This window comes from Thunnus albacares, chromosome 8, assembly GCF_914725855.1.
Source record: "Thunnus albacares chromosome 8, fThuAlb1.1, whole genome shotgun sequence".
In the NCBI taxonomy this organism is placed as follows: domain Eukaryota; kingdom Metazoa; phylum Chordata; class Actinopteri; order Scombriformes; family Scombridae; genus Thunnus; species Thunnus albacares.
This window is the reverse complement of record NC_058113.1, coordinates 4728223-4749568: the sequence shown is the minus strand read 5'-3', so window position 1 is coordinate 4749568 and position 21346 is coordinate 4728223. Positions and strand designations below refer to the sequence as shown.

The following is a 21346-nucleotide window of genomic DNA, read 5'->3' as shown; positions in this document are numbered from 1 at the left end:
ATCAGTCACAAAATGTATTTCAGAAAAACACAACTTCTTGTTGATGAGAGCATTGACTGTCTGGTGTTTCTGTTCGTCACCACGCAGTTAACATTTCAAGCTTTGGATGTTGATCTACCCAGCTGACGCAGGAATAGAAGGAGTCACAGTTGAGGTAGATACTAGCATGGGTGACCTTCATTAATGCATGGGGAATGTAAATATCATCTGTTCGTGTGCCTCTCTGTGTGTGTGTGTGTTTGTGTGTCTGTGTGTCTGTGTGTGGCTGATGTTATCTTGTGTGTGCAGTGGGTGAGTTCCATTTCTTTTTTTTTAATAATGAAGTATGAAGGTACTGAGAGATATTTGCAGAGTGTGAAATGAAATTAAATAAGAAAATGAAAAGGTTCACATTGTTGTAGTTATTATAATTGAGGTATATTATGGTAATTATACATTTGTCTATGTATTAAGTATCCTTATCTCTTTTTTCTGAAGTTCTTATTGTGCTCAGTGAAGGCAAAAGGTGCAAAATAGATTAAATTAAATGATATATCAAACTGTAATTCTTATTTTAGAGCAGTGTATCCAGTAAGTACAGGGAGGTGGAACTCAAATACAAAGCAACACTCCCATCTTGAGTCTGAAAAAAGAAATGCAAGCAACACTGCCAGTATTGTTTTTTGGGGGTTTTTTTTTATTGCTGAGTGCAACATAATGTACACAGCTACTTTAAATCTCAACATACAAAAATATTGAAGACATGGTCTCCTTGTACTTGTCTTTTAAGCTATAGTTGAAACAAAAAATACCTACAGATGGGTGACAAATAAAATGAAAAACCAACATGATGATGGTGGAGGAGAGTGTTTGCTCACAGGCTGCTCCAAAATCTCCTACAGATGTTCAGTCGAGCTGAGATCTGGAGGCTGTGAGGGTCATAGCATATGATTCACATCATTTTCATACTTACCAAACCATTCAGTCATGCCCTATGGATGGAGGCATTATCAGCCTGGAAGAGACCACCACCATCAGGATAGAGAATGCTCCATCATAGGTAGAACCAAACCATGTATCCACAACATACAGTAACAGAGCCACTTGACCCCTACACTGTACGGTCAGAATATGTTGATGTTTATGAACCTCCAATTATCAACTCAAAATCACAGAATTTTTCCTCTTGCCATCTCGATCATTAATCGAGGACCTGTTCAGCATTTTTATAGTTGGCACAGAGCAAAACAGGATTTTAATTGCTTAGCTGTATCATGCAGTGCAACTGTATGGAAGCAGCTATATTTGTTGTGTTTCTTTACACATTTCGGTATTTTCCTTTAACAAGCCTTTTTCACAACAGGCATTTTAACTTGTCGTCGCAGGAAAAGCACAGATGTAACTACTGACATTGATTATGGCCCTGATGTTGTGGATGCTGGCTCATCATGGGCATGTGTAATGCTGTTATTAATTACACCTGTGCTCTTGCTGTTGAGTCAAAATATCTGCTCTGATAACTTGTGGTCACCTCTCTGTAAATATATATTTAGATATACTATATATTTGAATATTCTTTGGGTTCCCTGCACCCTTGTTGTACATGGTCAAAACTTAAATGACACCCTTTGAATTATATGTTTTAGTTATTGTTCATTATTGTAAATACAGTAGAAAACCTATAGGGCCAAGCTCAAATAAAAAATTATTCAGTTGATAGTTGAATCATGGCATGCAAAAAGAGAATCCGCACAAACTGTTATGAGGAAGCACATTACTTTTTGTGAGTGCATGAAAAAGGGAATGCAAAGGAAAACAAATGTATTGTGAGGGAACTTGTTCATTGGTAACTCAACGTAGGTGCAGGTGCAGATATTTCTCAGATGATTAATAGGTTAAAAGAAGCCTACTCTGTGTCATTAAAAAAATCATTTTAGCCAGGAACGTTTCTGTCTCTATGTTAAAACAACCAATGATGCTTCCAGACTCAGACCTCTTTTTTCTTTTTAAGTCACTTTAAACATCCCATCAGAGAAAGATCACACAAGTAAAGGCCCTAACAGATGTTTTTTTTTGTCTGTCACTAGATGTCACTACATGCCGTTCATTGGGAGGACCAAGCAACACTATCAGGCAATGAATCCAATGCACAAAAAACGTATGACTGTGGAGATCTTGTTGTATGGGACGCATATTATTTTCAATGTTGCTCATCATTACACTGAAGTCTTGTCGGATGTTGGTATATTTGTGTTGAATTACACTGTGATTAAACGTTGCATATCGTACTATACATAATTTCAAAACACGCCGTTTTACTCTCTCTTCCGTTGCAGCCAAGAGGTCATCTTTATCAATTTTACACTTATTTATAATGTGTAATTCATTGTTTTGTAAAAAAAGAGCCTATTTGTTGAATAACCTTTCCAAATCAAGACTTTGTTTGACGTCAGAGTTGAATGCGGTTGGTGATGCTGTTATGCTGCATTCAGGTAGTCCTCGTAAAGTCCTCACTCCTAGTTTTCAAATTGTGAATAGGCTGTATAGCCTACAATTGCCACGCAGGTAAGCGCTTTTTGTAAAATTATAACGAAAATTGTTCAATTAAGAAAACAGTTGATCACAGCTGCCAATTAAACATGCAACATGTAGGATATACTATTAAATTAATTATGAGAAATATATTTATCTCTTATATGGTGTATATATATACATAATCTCCTAATAAAAGGTTGTTTGAGATGTATGTCTCTTGGACAGTGGAAATGCAGCTATTTTTAAACACTTGTGTAATGTCCTACTATGATCATAGCTACAGGCTATATGGAAATGTCGACACTTTTTCCAGCACGTGAAGGCAGCATCACCGCCTCGGCTGGGAGGAAACAACGAGTTCGATCAGAGCGCCGCTGCCAGCGATGCAATGCCTCGTTTCACGTATGAACCCTGGGCATAGGCACCTCCTGAGTGCCGCTGTCACATCGAAGAGGCTGTACCACCCTCGTCTTCTCTGATAATTTGCGATAAGGTTCAGGAGGCAGCACCCGAAGGACCCAAAGTACCCGGTGAAGACCGGACTCGGGGCTTTATGTTTACCGAAAAGCCGCTGGAGAGGTGAGCTGAGCGAGCCGTAGTAACTTTAGCTTGCTACATGCTACGTGCTAACTATGGCTAGCTGTGTGGTGTCTAAAGCAGCACCTGTGTACCTGTAGGCCAGTAGCCAGCGCTCTGGTATGCATCTTAAAATGTTTTTGGGTTGAGGTTATTGTTGGCTGGCTTTGTGAATAAGCGGGCGACGTTCTAGCGTTAAATAACGAAACCAGTTAACGTCAGTCAGCCAGTAAGCTAGCGTCGATCAATCAATGAACAACGAGAACTAGCCCCCTGGTAACGTTAGGCTAACCGGGCCCGTCATGCAGCTGACTTCTGGACAAGTCTGTTAAACTCAAACACTTATCTAAACATGAGACTGTTGGAAGTCTTTCAAGATAGTTTAAGGAAAGTTTTACTTGGTTAATTGTAGCAGCACGGAGCAGCACATCAGGATAAATGAGCTAGTGCGGCACATCCTGTCAAAACAAGCCCAACGCCTCTTTTCTGTTCAGCCTGCTGGGGATTTAAGCATGCCGTCTTATATATCAACATGTACATTATTTTGCTCTTAAAATCTGTGTTTAATACTCTTAATGGAGCCTTCTTTCATTCTGTAATATGTCCAAGCGTTATTCTGCTCAATGTTTCATTCTGGGTAAGGGAGGAGGCAGGTGCATTAGTGCTGTGTGCCAAACGTTGGGAAATATTTTACATTTTATAGGGACTCTTTAACGTCCTGTTCAGTTTTATGGTCCAACTTTGCCTATGTAATGTAATCAGCGTTTATTGGAACTGCAGTAATTTTGCGTGTCTTATATGTTTTAGGAAGCTGGAGCCATGGGTTTCCCCTTCGGCCTTCGATGAACTGAACTAACCTGGACCCACACAACTCAGCTAACCCGCCCCTGCCTACAGTGGGGGCTCCCCTGTCCCCATCGCCCTCTCCAGCTATGGCAGGCTTCAAGCGGGGGTATGATGGCAAGATCGCTGGCCTGTATGACCTGGACAAGACGTTGGGCCGTGGCCACTTTGCTGTGGTCAAGCTGGCGCGACATGTCTTCACAGGGGAGAAAGTGGCGGTAAAGGTGATCGACAAGACTAAGCTGGACACAGTGGCCACTGGTCACCTTTTCCAGGAAGTCCGCTGCATGAAGCTGGTCCAACACCCCAACATTGTGCGCCTGTATGAAGTGATAGACACTCAGACCAAGCTTTACCTCATCTTGGAGCTAGGTGATGGAGGTGATATGTTTGACTACATCATGAAACATGAGGAGGGTCTGAATGAAGAGCTGGCTAAGAAATATTTTGCCCAGATTGTCCATGCTATCTCCTACTGCCATCGGCTGCATGTGGTGCACAGGGACCTCAAGCCAGAGAATGTGGTGTTCTTTGAGAAACAAGGGCTGGTCAAGCTCACTGACTTTGGATTCAGTAACAAGTTTCAACCGGGGAAAAAGCTGACAACCAGTTGTGGATCTCTGGCATACTCGGCACCGGAAATACTACTGGGTGATGAGTATGATGCTCCAGCTGTAGGTATGCAAAACGTAGGCTGATGAGCAATGTTAAAATAATGAAATGAGTCACACTGTTAATTAGAAAAGTGCAGACAGTTACAGTGCAGTATTACCAGACAGGATGTGAACTAGAACTTTGATTCAGGCTATTTATAGAGTTGTGGTACTCTCACACAGGCAGCGCAGTTAAATTATCTTGTATGATCCATTGATTGTTTTAAGTTGGATGGACCAGGCTTGTTGCCTTTGGCAACAATTCAATGTCCAGTCCACTTATTAGCTACTCCCCACCTCCCAAAACAGCCTGTCTCTGTGTCAAATCACAGGCTTTTGACATCAAACAACACAGGATATCTTTATCAAAGTCATATTAAAACCCTGCGTCTGCACGGTGGTGCACTGAGGTTGGCAACGCGGCTAGCACCTGTTTCACACATTTTTGTCACACCTTGATTTAACACCTTGGCTGTTAGTTCGCTTACAGAGCCCAAACACATGTTCACCGTGGCTTGTTTTGTGTTTAGAAGGTCTCGGTCCAGAACAGCCATCAATCATGCACCAGGGGCCGATGCAACAGAATATGGAAAGTTGGACTTGTTCTAAGTATCAAGCTGTGTGTCCAGCAGTATGTTGCTAACAGTACTTGACACTGATCAGGCTGCCATAGGCCATGTGCGACAAGGTCAGCTCTACTAGCACTCATGTCCCTGGGTGTCCCATTGCACTAAATTAACTGGCTCATTGATTTTCTATGAGGGCTCACAGAGTCCAGACAGACAGATTGTGTGTCCTTCCATGACTGATATGATATCTTTCTCATCAAGTAGCTTCCATGATGACAAAAACACGGGACTAAGTCCAGCTTTTGAAATGGGTAATGAGATGTGGCTAGTTGAGCTTGTTTTTCACCCAGTGTGGTTGTTCATGTGGTGCTAATCTTAAAGGAGTCTGAAATTGGTCTCATGATTGTTTATGCGCCCAGAAAATGCTTTCGGAGGCAGTCAACTAGATAATATTTACTTCCCCTTTTTTTGGTCACAGTTCTCAAAAACTAAATAGGTGTGACTGAGGCAAGACACAATGAGGAAACTGTGGTTACTTTCTCGTTGTATTTTACATACACCGACTCCACACATACTTACTCTAAGAACCTGGATAGAGAATGTGGGAGCCTGTACAGTGAAGGAAATGGTATATTGCTCTGCCCTGTATTTTTGAGCAGTTGTCCATAAGGAAGGAAGTCCGCTGCATGAAGCTGGGAATCTTTGAGCTAGGCAATGAAGAGTATAACATGAAACATGAAGATGGTCTGAATGAAAGGCTGGCTTAGAAGTATTTTATGCCAAATTGTCCATGTTAGCTCTTCATAGCTGGATGTTGTGCATAGAGATCTGAGGGTCAGGAAACACAAGGCTCGTATAGAAGGAAGGGCTGCTTAATCTCAATACCTGTAATATGAACTGTATCCTGATTATCCATGTAGTTCTGTTTTGCTTAAATGTGAAGTTTAGGTATTACAACTAACAGATTCCTATGTGGGGAGACCAGATGCAAGGAGGTGTTTACAATTAGTTTGCTGTTTGATGAATCCTGTATTAAGTCCTTGCATTTTTGCTCTATCTTTGGTCGTCATTATAGTGAAATTACAGAATCATATTTGACCAGTAGGACAGAGCACCAAACCAGTGAAATCTCATGTTTGGTCAGATTTGTAATCTTGTTGACTTTCTTTGATCAGATAGTTCCTCTTCTTCTTTATATGACGATTCATTCAAGACGTTTGGCATCTTTTAAGTATTAATTTTAAAAAGTTATGTAGGAAAACATGTTTCTATTTGTCACAGTAAGGTATTGTTTTTGTGCAGAAGCTCTTGTATTGGCACTAGTAAAAATGTCAAACAATACCAGCCTTAGAATTGGAGAGTACTCATACCTTGGAGAATACTGTAGTGTACATTCAGAGTGACTTTATAACCCTAGTTGCCTTTATGGGTAAATGTGCCCACACCTGAAGGCATGTACACAACAGCTTTTTTTCAATATGCATTAAAAAAACACCAGTGATATTGACAGCAATATTGTACCTGTATGGACATATTGTAAATACTAGCCATTATGCTGTGCCCAGTGTATTTTATCACAGTGATATTGTAAATGAAGGTCCAAAGTACACCAGGAGCTCAGCAGGGAGCCTTTATGTAGCTGTATGACATCCTTTCTCCTTTCCAATGATTTGAAATGTACCACCATCTGCACTGAGAGGATGTTTGCCTCTCTGCATTCAGAATCATTGACGGTCACTGTCCACATGCGGCTCACTGTACTTTATATTGTGCTGAGCAGACTTGTTTAGTGAGCCTAACGATCTGCACCGTCCGCCTGGTAGCTGTCGTGTGTGTGTGATGTTCTCTGAGGTACTAATAGTAATTGCATATGTTCTACTTTTGCTTGTGTTATACAGGCCGCAGCTCTCTACAGTTGTTGTGTTGAGAGCACTCGGAGCCATTGATGGCCGTTCTCTGGGTCTGTGTTTTTTTGCTGGCACTCTTCTGCGCACCACAGCGCAGTTCAGTCGAGTGCTGCAGCAGCTGTTGTGGAGCTCGTGATGCTGTGGTCAGAGCCATTAGTCTGGTGTGTTTGTTGCTCAGAAAATTAATGTAGTGAGGTGAAAGTACTTATTTTTTTTTGAACATGTGCAATCCAGGCCACAGTTAGGTTTACTTTTGGTTTTCTAGTGCCCATCCCTGGGGAGCAAAGGCCTTTTTATCTGCTGCACTTAGTTGAAGGCAAAATCGGTGTGTGTTTTTAGGCACTTCTGGAAAATCAAAATGACCTCACCTGTAAAATGTAATCGTACTTTTTGTCTTTGTGTTTCTTCTTAATTTAAACCTCAGTGGAGACATTTTGACTACATTTTGATCAATATATTTTTCTACACTCTTCAGCCAGTGCAAAGCCTTTGACTAACAAAAGCCTTGCTGTCTACAAGAGCCATCGATGACCCATATCAACCTGTTTGCCTGTTCAGCGTCCCGCGGAGCTGTTCGGCAAGCCATGGCATCTGCACTGAAAGGGCATCAGAACAGCGTCTCTAGAGAGCAGCCAGAGGGGCTCTTAATTGCGGTCCTGGTTACTGTAGCCTGCTGCCAGTAGATGGAAGAACAGTTAATCCATGCTATTGTTTGGAATGGGCCAGGAGAGGATGAGAGGGAGGCAGGATGCAGCGATTTAACAGTCCTGTGTTGACACAGACTGGCTGGCTTTGATTAGAACTTGTTCATTGGCTTCCTACCAATGGGACCAAAGACCAGCTTCCTCATTATCTATACCATTTTCCATCCCGAACAAAATGTTTATAAGTCTCTCTGCAAGGGATGAGTACGAGGAAAGGATTACATGCTCAAGAACAGTCATTTTCACATGAAGCTGAGAATGAGATCCTCTGTATCATATCTGACACTGTGTTTATTGACAATAAGCTGAGCATTAAGACTAAATGATGATGATGATATTGATGTGCTCGGACTGCTTTATGTGCACATTTTCTTACACATCCAGCGGTGCTACGTGGCCAAGACAGGATCTAAAAATAACTTTCTTCGCTATGCGAACAATTTATTTAGATTGCAGTACATTATGTTGTTACATGAACTGTGAAAAATGTAAATGACAACCTTTTCTATCTCTGTTCTTTCTGACTTTAATATTACATAATGCACTGGTTCTTTTGACTAAGTATTACAGATGTGTTCATTCGGGTCACAAAAAGCCTCCAACAGCCCTGCTGGCTTTTGTCTCGCTACTATCAGATTAGATTCAGTGGAAACAAGAGTTGGAGTTTAATACATATTTAAATCATCTTTGGTTTAGCCTTTATATTTACAAGTGATGTAACAATTCTCCAAATTCATGCTTTAGTTCATACTTCATTTTTGTTTTTTGGGGGGTTTTTTTGTTTGTTTTTTTAATATAAGAAGAAACAGGGAACATTTTTATGAGTTTTGTTAAATGAACTTCAATTAGGAATATCAAAAACACTAAAAAACAGGCTCTAGTGGAAGCAGGCTTATATTAGAGAGCGAGAAATGCCTTTATTTCTAATTCCCTCTGTTTGATAATTATATTTGCTCATATTTTAGTCCAAAGCCTCCTTGTTTTCTGATCTGTTTCCATTTGCTCTGTTCATTTTTTGTTCATTAATACAACCACCGTGTGAACAGAATATACGATGCAAATGAAGAGTCGTGTCCTTGTGAATGACAGGTGCTGCCGCTATTACAAATCAGCCAGGAGAGGACTGTGTGTTTTGGGACTATGCACACAAAACATATCATTCAAATTCACATTCACACTCTACACCACTGACCGCTTTTATTTATCTCTGACCTGCATTTGCTCTGTGCCTAAGGCATTTTGTAATGGCAGGCCAGGGATGGAAAGATGTACACACACACACACGCACAGATGCACACGCTTTAGTACAGCAGTTTTCCAGTCACTTGGAGGTGTCAAAGAGGCATGTGCAAATAGAACAGTGTTGCGTAACCCAGCACCTCAGACCGACTGAGTGGAGGTTTGTAGGAATTGTGCGTGGACAAACAGGTTCATCAGGGAGGCCGACATATGGCAGCTGGATGAAAACACGACGTGTGCTCGCATTTCTGAACGTGACACTGCATTAGTAACTCTGCTGTTAATTATACTATATATATGGTAGTTATGTTCACCCGCTTGACACCTTTAAATAAGAAACTTAAAAGTTAAGCTACACGTTGCATATACTTCACTTTCATACAGTAAATGTAAGGCTTACTTCTTCCTCAGCGTATTCCTTAATGGAACATGAGTATGGCAGGGCTGAATGATTGTTTATATTGAAATTGCACTTGAAGAGAGTGCAATTACATATAATAATTGAACTCATGAAAGATGAAGTCTAAGTGAAGTTTATAAAACTCTAGTTAATTAACATTAATCCTGCAAGTGGGCCAAACAACAGCGTCTGGTTAATATGTTTAGTGTGATGTTTTTACATTTACATTTGCCCAAAGATGGTTTTGTGGAAAAGCAAACATCACGCCATCATTTTGAAAAACTCAGTTATCTCTACATTAACAGTCTAGGTTATCACCTATTATCAGGTCAGTAGTAGTTACGTGTAAGAGAAAGCCAGTCTAGTTCAACTTTTAAAACACCTCTTTTTTTTAAGCTCATCACCTTAAAAACTGTTAAACTGAAGCAGCTGTATTCAGGGTTGTGACAAAGCCTGACCCTTCTGTGAAGCTAATGGTAGTTCAAGCAACTAATTAACCTACTGCTAGCATTAACCTGCTGCAAGCTTAACTCAATTAGGTGTCATCATTTAGATATCAAAACATTGCCGGGTGTGTCTTCCCAAACAGTTGGACAACTTTACAGCCATTATAAATCGATATCAGTTGAATGTCATGGTTAAATTGAGATATTTTTATGTCAAGTATAACACTGTTATATCAATAAATGTTGGCTAAATTGATCAATTTTTCAATAGAAAACTGAGCAAGTTTACTTAAAAGGTAAGTAAGTAAGCATAATTGGTCAGAAACATTACAATTAAATATTTTCCTGTTTGTTCAGGTATATGTTTTCACTCTTGTTACTCACATAATCATAACTAGACCTTAATCAATGCTGATTGATTTAAAGTAAATAAACAGTTTTAGCACTATTGGCTACTGTGTGTTAATGTAAGTAAAGCATCATGTACTCAGTAGCTTGATTAATGGAGCATGACGCCTCTTGCTATGAGGTTGTATAAAATTTTCCAGGAAGTGGAGAAATGTTTTGAGACGAGGAGGAGTCTGAAAAACTTTTATTAACCAGTGAGATCCTTATTGAACTAGGCCAGTTCTTCTCATAGGCCAAGCTTGTCTGCAGCCAAGTTATATCATAGTCGTGCAAAGCGTCGGTGTGCTGAAGCCACACAATACCTGTCATACCAAAAAACATTTAAAAGAATGTAGAGAATGGGGAAGCAAGCTGCGAAGTTGTTTGTGATGGTTGCTTAACACTTTTGTTCAGGGAAATAAAAGGCAACCTTCTGCTGCTTTTCTTATGGTACGATACTGCACTCCTTCGGATTGTAACACTCTGTCTAGATCATTGTACTGGTGTTGTTGGGACTTGCATACATGTAGATTGACTGGTTGAAAGGTTATGAGCCTATGGAGTCTGTTAAACTGTCAAGGGAAATGTACTGTAAGTGCGTATCAGGGTGTGTATGTGTCTGCCACTTATCTCACTCAGGAGAAGAAGCCCTGCAGCCAAGTGAGAGAAAAAGGCTACGGTGGAGTGTTGCATGGGAATGTTGAGGAGGGTGCTATACATGCAGTCTACTTTCTATTAATGCCAGTGTTACTAATGACTCAAGGAGTTGGCAGGTCGGGTCTAGTTCTCTATATCAGGTACAACATGATATTCCCATGAGCATCAGAGGCACGGTACATGTGAGAATTCTCCCTTCTCCCTCCCATAGCACTTTCACTTTGATCAACCTTTTGTGTCTCGCTCCAGTTCCAAATTTTTGTACTTTTCCTATAAAGTGTGTCTGCAATGACTAGATGTCCATACCTGGCAGGCCTCGGTGTTTCTCTTGTATTTCTTGAATGTGTTTGAAAGCACAGGAACTCAGTAAAAGACAGTCCGTAACCTGATACGTGTCTGTGTGTGTGTGTCTGTGTGTGTGTGTGTGTGTGTGTGAAAGTGATTTTTAAAAAGCCAAGGAAGGATTGAGGCCTACTTAGGCATGGTGGCTGAGAGAGCAAATGGTCAGCTGTCAGTCAGTCATGGTGGGGATTAGTTAGAGCTAGCTGGGCTCCCAAGTGAGAGACATATGAATGGATGGGGTGACAGGTGGCAAGAAAACGCTCTGAGCCAAAAGGTTCCACTGCAAGACTTAATTTCAGGATGAGTTAGCCCACGTTGCTGCCAGGTGAATCAGTCATAACACTTTATTACTTGGAGGAAAAAGCATTTATTTTATGCCGTGTGAGCAACTGTTGGATTTGTCTTGTCATTATAAGTGAGGTTAGTTTGATACTGACATGCTGTATCTGTGCTGGCATATTCTCCATGCCATGATTTCAATATCAGTTTATCAGTTTCTACTCCTCTAATCATGATTATCATCCATAAAAACAGTGAAGTTTGGACTTAACATTTATTATTACAATCGTGTGAATCATATGTTATGCATACTACTGTTGATTTTTGGTGTCTGTCTTTTCAATGTAATGTTTAATTCCTGTAAAGTTTTAACTCAAGGATACACTCTAGATACCTGTTGGAACTTTATTCAAAGTGGACATTGACACCATCAAGTTGCACCCCTCTTAAAAATTCCAGTAAACAGTAACTACAACTTCTCACCAGCCAGTGCCAAACATTTGTCCATCACAATGTTGATGTCTGTTATACAGCATCCATCAATGACCAGTAATAATAAATAATAATACATTTAATTTGTACTGCACTTGGCATTCATAGTGAAACTCAAAGTGCAACAGTATTAATAACATAGAACGCACAAAAAAAGAAAATAGTAATAAGAGTTAAGATTAAAAAAAGGTTTTTAGGCCTTTTCTTTTTTTAAAGAGTCTAGGGTCTGTGCTGCCCTCAGATGGTTAGGAAAGCTGTTTCACAAGCGTGGTGCAACAGAGCAGAAGGCTCAATCCCCTATGGTGCAGAGTTTAGTACCGGGGGCCCAGAGGAGCAAGCTGCTGGCAGATCTGAGGGTGCAGGTGGAGGTTAGTGGTGTGATCAGTTCCGCAGTGTTTCCCACAGGTTGAGATTTACTTGTAGTGGTGGGTGGCGCAGTGGGTGGTGCGGTGTGTGATGGGCCTAATGTAGCCTAATAAACTACTCAAAGGTTTATGAATAACTGTATTTATTTCTATCTGAAATGATCTAATTTGGTTTCCCAACAGCCTGTTGTCTGACATTTTCATGGTGATAAGAGTTCTTGGGGCTTAGGGCTTGGAATCTTTGGGAATCTCATGATACCATTCCGATTCAGAATCGATTCTTGATTCAAAACTAATTCTTGATTGAATGAATAAAAAAGGGGGCGCTATTTTCAGTCTCTTGGTCTTGTATTACTGTGTGCCAAACCATTCACTGGTGTCCTTAGTTGACTGAAATACAATATGAAACAGAACTGGCAGATAAGATAAAAGGTCTGCAGCCTTTTTATTCTGGGTGGAGTGCTCTGCTTTGTTGATATGAACGTATCTCCAGCAGTGGAGTGCAGCCGCTCTGCTGCACCGTTCGCTCCGGGGACATCGTTGTCCAACACGCTGAGCAAGTGCAGGGTTTCTGAGGTGAAACAGAACAAGCACTGACACAGACTGAGTTATTTTCTTCACCTCAGAGTTGGTTAAAGTTGTTTAATGCTGCAGTGTGTGTTCACTGCTCCGCTCCACTAACGTTAGTCTCTGACTGATGGTGTAGAACGTTCACAATATATGTAACGTTGTTCTCGCAAAGGTAATTATTTAGTCATTAAATATTTTATGAGAGTCAATTCCAAATCATAGTAGATAAGAATCGAGATGCTTATATGGGCTGAAGAGCAGCTGGTCTATGCATTATGAAATGATCATCTACCTGGGCGGGGCTTAATCTACCTGGGCAGGCTGCCCGAGTCGAGCCTATGTATGGGAAACACTGAATTCCCATAGGAAGGGATGTGCATGTCTGTTGATGAGTAGCAGGACTTTGTTGACTACAACCTGTCTGGAGGAGACAGGGAGCCAGCGCAATGGAAACAGGAAACAATTGATGTTATGTGTTCATGTTTTCGCACTCTCATCAGGATCTTGGCAGCGCCTTTCTGAATGTACTGGTGCTTCTGGCTGCTCCTGCTAGGGATCCCTGTGAAGAGCGTGTTGCAATAGTCTAGTCTTGAGGAGATAAAGGCATGGATAAGTTTGTCTGCATTTGACAGGGTTAGAGTGGCAGAGTTTGGAAATGTTTTTGAGATACCTCAAGGATCAAGTACCACAGTAGCCTTCTCATCCTGTCTAAACAGCCCTGTTCAGAACGGCCGGTTTGAGTGCCTGTCCCACCCACCTCACCCCCTTCACCCCTCTCTTCCACGGGGTGTGCCGGATACCATGGTAACTGTTGAGCATGAACCCCGGAGAAACAAACAGCAACATTTTTACTTAGGAAGATAAATGCTTTTAATGTAGATAGGAAAATGATGTCTTTGTTTTATTGAATCTGTGCTTACTACTTCTATGATTGCTTGGTATGGTAACCTGAACATCATGGGGAAAAACCACCTGAGCTATATTGTGAAGGTGAATGGTAAGGTGATAGGTGTCCCACAGACCCCCCTGACGGCTATCTTTGACCAGCAGGTTCTCTGCAAGGCCAGGTCTATATTAGACTGCACAAACCACCCCCTTCACTTTGAGTTTGAAACTCTTCCCTCAGGCCGTAGATTTAGAGTACCCCGGTTCAAGTGCAAGCTCCTTTGTTTGCAATAACCCTGCTTAATCTGCACATGTAATTTAGCATTTTAGAGATTATTGTATTTTGTACTTTTTTTGTACTTTTGTTCTTGTTTTTTGTACTGTTGGTTTTTTATCTTGTGCCCTGGACTACCAGTCCTATCTGGGATAAGAAAGTGACTGAACTGAACTGAAATGAACTGACTCTGGTGTTAACTTAGCTCCGGCTCGGTTGAGAAGTGAGTTTGAAGATAAATCCACTTAATCCCAAAAGTTTAAAAAAATAAACTCCTCTCTCCGGTAAACTGCTCCAGATCAGAGCAGACTCGGGCGTTTATTCCTCCAGAAGATGAGACAGCAGCAGCAACGCAGGACTCTCCAGCTCTGCTCCTTGGCTCTTTCCTCCAGCGTTGGCTGGCACTCAACAGCTGTCTGATGGCAAGCAGGGCTTATGTCCCCGGTTCAGCCCCACAATACATGCAAATTTTTCACCCTTAGTTTAGCTTAGCTTAATTTAGCTGAGCTTAGATTAGTTTAGCCAGGTCCTGGCCAGCGCTTGCAAGAAAAACATGGTGAACCCATAAATATGGACGTAGCCACCTTGGTGTCACCCATAGGTTTCTGAAGAGCGATTTTGAAGCTCAACGTGGATGTGTCTGGCTGTTGCAATCTTGACAGTGCCTGACTCTGCCTGAATCCACCTAACTCCTGGCTAATCTGAAATGGGCAAAGAAGTGGAGCTGAGGCGGGCCGAGTGAAGCATGGTTGCTAAAACAAGCCACCTAGCGACTATCAACGTGTCACTCAAAGTGGCCATATCCTTAATTATGCATAACTTTGTGGCTTAATAAAATTTAAACGTGAATTATTAAAAAATTCACCCCCCGTACAGTTGTCATGAAAGGGCAAATTAGCTATAGAGACCAAAACCGTTTTTTTGTACCAGGCTGTAAACATGTTTATTTCTGCTGTAAAGCCAGCCTCAAGCGGCCATTCAAGGAACTGCAGTTTTTGGCACCTCCACATTGGCTTCATTTTTCAGCCTAGGAGGTTGCTGCTTGGGCGGACCTTTGGAAATTTAGTGGGCTGAGACTCAGATAGAGGAAGGGAGGTGAGTACAGAGCAAGCCAGCTCACACCAAACTGACTGGGTCGCCTCATTTCACAGTTTGTGTGTTAGTAAGCACATCAGAGACCCCGATATATATATACAAGCACTGAATTAGTGAGTTTTTCATAATATGGCCCCTTTAATTATTATCACAGTGTGATTCCAGGCTGCACCAAGGACAGCAGACATACAGGGAAACAGGTGATTAAGTGAAATTATTCATTTCAGTGATCCATGGCCAATTAAAGCCAGTTTAAACCAAAGATTCACAATGAGACGAGTTGAAACTTGCAACTACTTGCAATGCACCAGTCTGCAACGTTCTTAACCTTCCAGTTTACACCAATGTGACTAGACAAGAAGGTGTATCATTTCCATAGCAACGACTCTGTACTGCCAGCTTTTTGGGCTTTTTTGCAGCTGGATAATTTGGAGCCTAAAAAAATGAATGAATAATAGTGATAGAGAGTTACTGGCTACAGTTGCATTTCTAGCATTGATGAAACAGTGAAAACTACTCATGGGGCTCATGAAAATTTATGCCGTGAACTTGTCATTTCTTTTGTCATGCAGACAGGGCTATTCCTGTTATTTCGATCATCTGACAGTTTGTTACTGACTTGGCCAGCTGACTTTGCTATGAGCTGATTGGCTGTTTAAACAGGTGACATGCCTTATGTTCTAAAAGCAGCCACTGGCGACTTGACAAGCTGAGTCGATGGCAACACCACCGGCCAGCTTGAGTTGAGCTGAGATGGGCCAGTTCACACCGTTGCAACTTTTCCCTGTAAAATGGTTGTGTTTCCTTGCGAATCTTTGGTCTGAACTGGACTTTAGAGGTAACCTGATGTGCCAGATGATTTGTTACACAGAACCATCTGAGAAGTCGTCCTTGGAAACTGTTTGGAAAAGGGCAGGCACTTCCAAAAAATACTTGGCAAGTGATTTGATGACCCATCTGTCTATCACTGTCTTACCTTGAGAAGCAGCTGGATTCATAAGATGAGATCATGTGAGAATCCTCATAAGATGCTGATTGGTCCAAACCACAGGTGGTTCAGACACAAGGGCATAACTTGAAGCCTGACATGGATTCTCGCTTGATCTTGTGATGTCGTGATCTCGCGAATCCAGCTGCCTTGCAAGGAAACTTTAGATGTGGTGCTGCTGGGTGGAATGAGGCACACCACTCTCTATGTTCACACCACAAGCTACTGGGTAGATCTCTAGTTGGCTACTTGGCTCTACAGGCTGACTAGTTGTTGTACCGATGATGAACATCTGTTAATTTTGCTGACCGTGGTCAAAGGTCATCTATTGTAAAGTGATTGGTAATAGTTTTACCATGTTTGCCATGCTAGCTATTCTTGTTCTTGTGATGGTATTGACTGGTATCCATAAGTTCATTGCTGACATGGAAATAGAAGGATATCTTTCTGAAAATGTTAACCTACAGACTAAGGCTACAACTAATGATTATTTTCATTATCGATTAATCTGTTGATTATTTTCTTGATTGGTTGGGTGGTCTTAAACATATTAGAAAATGGTGAAAAAAGTGTTTTCCAAAGGCCAAGTTGCAACCTCAAATGTCTTGTTTCATCCCAACCAACAGTCCACAACTCAAAGAGATTCAGTTTACTATCACAGAGGAAGAAAGAAACCAGAAAATATTCACATTTAAGAAGCTGGAATGAGAGAATTTCATCTTTTTTTTTTGTAATCAACTAATTGTTGCAGCTCTGTGTGACTCCATAGCGATCCATAGACCATACTCGGTAGAGCTGATGGTGCAGTTGCTGAGAAAAGCATCCTGTTTCAGCCAAGGTTAAACACAACTGTATATAAAGCATTTCTCCTTTTCTCTCCCTGTTCCTTTCACATCCATGTATTCTGTAGATAAGAAACATTTTCTAAACATAAACCGCTGACATAATGTTTTTCTAGAAGGAATCAACACATTCTTTACCTACAGAAAAAGTCAAATAGAACTGTGAATTTACACTCCCAAGTTATTAAATGAAATCAAATATTAAAAATCACAAGAAGTGTGATGTCACCTTTGGGACCCTTGAGACAAACCAAAAGCTAGAGAGCACACACAGACATATTTATATAAGAATAATAAAAATCGGTGAAGCAGGATTCGGTTTGCCCATCCAAGACTGGCTAAAGGCTTTTGGTGTTGTTGCATTTGTGCAAGAGAAAAAAAAATCATGAATAATCCATATGCATAAAAAAAAGTTTGATTTAAATTTTTCAGCCTTATCGCCCAGTCCTTACTATTTGAATATGATATGCACACTGTATACCCACGGCAATACAAAAAAGATGTGTGAGAGGTGCTAAGAATCATGGAAAGTTTCAACATTTACACTTCTGTGGCGATTGAGCAAACTGCTGAAGAGGACTATTGATTTGGTTGAAAAGCTTTTCAAAACAGCAGAACCGATCTTTTTTTTTTCTGTCAACACCGTAACACCATTTAAAACACAGCGGCCTCGATTATTTAGTGAGTGCTGGCACTAAGAAAAGCTATTATTTTAATATCCTCAAAGCTATTAATTATACAGTGTTAATTTATCTCCTAATTGACTGTAGAAGTGGACCGAACTGTGACGAGGAGTGAGTGATGCACGTTTCTTAGCGCAGATCCGGTCTGGCTCCTTTTGAACACGGTCCCCCCCCACCCACCCCCCGTTAGTGGTGCTGTGGCTGCTGTCATTTTCAAGCTGCTTGGTGGTTTATCAGAGCAAAACGCCTGAATACAGAGTAGGAGAGGAAAAGACGCCAAGAGACAAATCCCACAGTCGCTAATTAAAGCATCATGGTGCCACTGTAATACAGAGAGGAGAAGGAGGAGGAGGAGGAGGAGGAAGAGGATGTTCAGGAGATAGCAGATGGATGTGTGTGTTGGGGGAAGGGGGATTGAGAGGAAGAGGATAACAGAAGTGGAACAAGATAGATTATTTTAGAAAGGGGTGTAAGGGATAAAGGAAGTACCACAACCATAACACTGAAGAGATACTTAACTTAAGGTAATTAGCAGGGGAAAGATGTCAGAGCATAAGTTTAGAATATGAGCGTGAGTAGGGAAGAAAAAAGGGATTGGGTAAGAAGGGGCTGAGTTCACCCCTTCCTGTTTCCTCTAAGAGCATTGTTTGTTTTCTCTTATAGGTGGCTGACAGAGAGACGGGAGTGCTGACAGCTATTTTAATAGTTTTCAATTCTTTGTTATATTTATACAAGCAGAGGGGAGTTATAGTCATTACCGACTGCTTGCATTGCTGGTTGCAACAAGCTTCTTCTGTTTGTAATTCACTTGGGGGAAAAAAACGCCACTTAAAACCTAATTGTGAAATATAATTGTAAGCTTACATGCTTGACTCTGCCGGGCTGTGTGAGGCAGAAAGACTGTAGACAAATATTGACGCGCCGGGCCGCCGTGTAATCGTGTGCGAGCGCGTACGTGCGGATTCGCCAGAGGGCCTGACAGAGGAAGGTTTCATTCTCTAATTTGAGATGGGGAGCAAGTGTTGCTATGGTAACGGATGCTGCTAGTGTGAGTGAGCCAGGTGCGAGGTAGTACTCATGCAGTCTCTTGAGGGGGGTCTCTATCTCCACCCCCCCACCACCACCCCTGCATCCCTCTTCCACATCTCCGGCGCACGTCATTCTTGTGTGCTCCGTCTACAAACGCAGACTCATGCGAGAGACGGTTTTGTATACAGATGAATAAACACAAACACCAGCTGAGCAGCGGTAACAGCAGATGTAATGGCAACCCGGTCAGGTTGTAGGTAGAAGAGAGATTTTTGTGTGGTTGTGTGTGTAAAGGAGTGTGTGTTCTGCAGATCACTAGTCTAGTGTATTTTACACAGTGCAGCGGGCCTTAGGAGAGCCTGGGGTTGTTTATAGTTATATAACCCACTTTTCACTGCTAAACCATGACTGGAGGAAACATGTTTATTATGGCTGCATGATTCTGGTCAAAGTGACAATCAAAATTTTTTCCACTCATAATTGAGATGACAGTTTTCTCCCAGGAGTCACTTTTTTAATGGAAAAAAATATTCATTCAGTGTTTCCCCCTATATGTTTTCAACAACATCACACTGTTGCCGCTAAACGATGACGACCACCGCTGATATTTTCAACTGCTTTGCCTGCAGTCCCTCGTCTGCCGCCAGCATGTTTTACATAACCACAGCGTGCTGGTTAGTCTAGTAAAGAATTGTTATGAACAAGCTAAAATGAAAGCATCTGTATGTAGCTGAACTGTGTAGCTTAGCCACATATCTTCAAATTTGGCAAATTATTGGAAACCCCCCCCTCACCCTTCCAAACAGCCCCCCTCTCTCTCTCTCTGCCAGCAGTACCTGCAGCAGTGAATCACATCAGCAGCAGAGGAAGGACTGATAGTGACTGATGTCTGTGTTCTTCATTCTTTCTAAACTACACTCAGTATTTTCATGTCAGAAGTATTGTTTATGTTATTGACATATTATTTTTGTTTCCAGTGAGATATTGAGTTTATATAGTGACTTTGCTGTTGTAAACATTATTGTTGCTGCTCTGGAAATAATATTTAGTTATATCTAAAATATAAATCAATTCTAATCCTGTTCTGAATGAGGGTCACTTCAGGACATAGTGATTGCTTCATCAGTGAGCATATTTGTTTCACTTTTCTTCTTGCTGAGTGTGATGTAAAAAACTACAACCAGTGTTTTTAGTTTATGAACATTGTAAGGTTCAAAATGATGTGAAAATGCAGAGTTTTTAGTCAAATAAAATCTAATTTCTTTGGAGGAGAATCCCCAACTGTGTTTAGGCATTTCACTTTTAACATTGATTACAACTAACAACTATCTTGGCCTCTTGATTCCTTCTGCTGTCCTGTAAATTATCACACACATGGCTCAATGAACATGAATAAACCTATCTAGAGTCATTCTAAAGTACTTTTAAGTTATTTCACTGCTGGTGTGCACAAATACGGGCCCAGGCGATGTGGGCTCTGCAGGCTAACAACAGCACCGCTGTTTCTTGATATGTTCTAAATGCTAATAAGTGTCACATCCACAACTCAGAGCAGGAAGTACAACATGGACTACTGTGGTAAGCCACTGAGTGGAAATTGTAGAGCAAGCATAAAGCCTTTTGTTTAGCTGTGAGAACCAGAGCCACGTCTTTGACTCACTCAGGTAATAAGTCTGTAGTCTTTTTAATGCTCCACCGGTTGTTTGAGTGGTCTTGGGATTTCTTGGCCTTTTCCTGATGTTTCAAGTGGCTGTAAGTAACATAGGTGCTATTAACTGACATCACTGTTTTTGAATTCAGTTTCTAACAGCAGACTGCATATCTTTTTTATGGTACAGTCACATTGTTTTTGCCAGAACTGGGGGTGGATAAATATATTTGTTCTTCCTTAGAATCTGCAACTCTGCCACATTTTTTTGTTATTCCTAAAAAGCTTATTTATCCTTTTGTTTCTCACATGTACAGTACCAGGCAAAGGTCTGGACACACTCGCTGTATATTTGCAGATAATTACATTGATGTTTTGCCCTTCTCTTCATGTGCAGTTTGTCATGCAGAGAAAAGCAGGATTTTCATTTGCAGTTCAGGTAGACATTAGGTGCATTTGTGTTGATGAATGATCTCTCCACCGAGGCAAACAAGGCACCGTCGTTGTCTCGTAAAAAAACGAGCAAGAGCAGATTATACATCTTCTCTTTTGTAAATCTTGAATCAAGCCCTTCTCTTCATGTGCAGTTTGTCATGCAGAGAAAAGCAGGATTTTCATTTGCAGTTCAGGTAGACATTAGGTGCATTTGTGTTGATGAATGATCTCTCCACCGAGGCAAACAAGGCACCGTCGTTGTCTCGTAAAAAAACGAGCAAGAGCAGATTATACATCTTCTCTTTTGTAAATCTTGAATCAAGCCCTGATCAAACATGTTTGTAATGTTTGTATGTGGAACATACACAAGCTTATACTCTCACTAAATAGGTCTGGATCAGATCTAGTGTTGGTTTCCTGTTGTTACACAGGACCCAAGGGCAAACCCATGAGTAATTATATACTGTTCTGTTAATTAGATGTGCAGAGGAGAAATGATGGATGATCTCCACTCTGCTTGGATT

General features: G+C 41.1%; 1 protein-coding gene across 1 annotated transcript in view; it reads left to right on the top strand.

Annotated features, from left to right (window-relative positions):
* The first annotated feature begins 2840 nt into the window (after window positions 1-2840).
* snrka (SNF related kinase a) overlaps window positions 2841-21346 on the top strand; it is a 56695-nt gene continuing 38189 nt past the window's right edge. Inside the window, exons 1-2 of the mRNA XM_044359367.1 lie at window positions 2841-3093; window positions 3898-4611. Coding sequence (XP_044215302.1) covers window positions 4023-4611 — 589 coding nt within the window. The 5' untranslated portion in view covers window positions 2841-3093; window positions 3898-4022. The remainder of the gene's footprint in view (window positions 3094-3897; window positions 4612-21346) is intronic.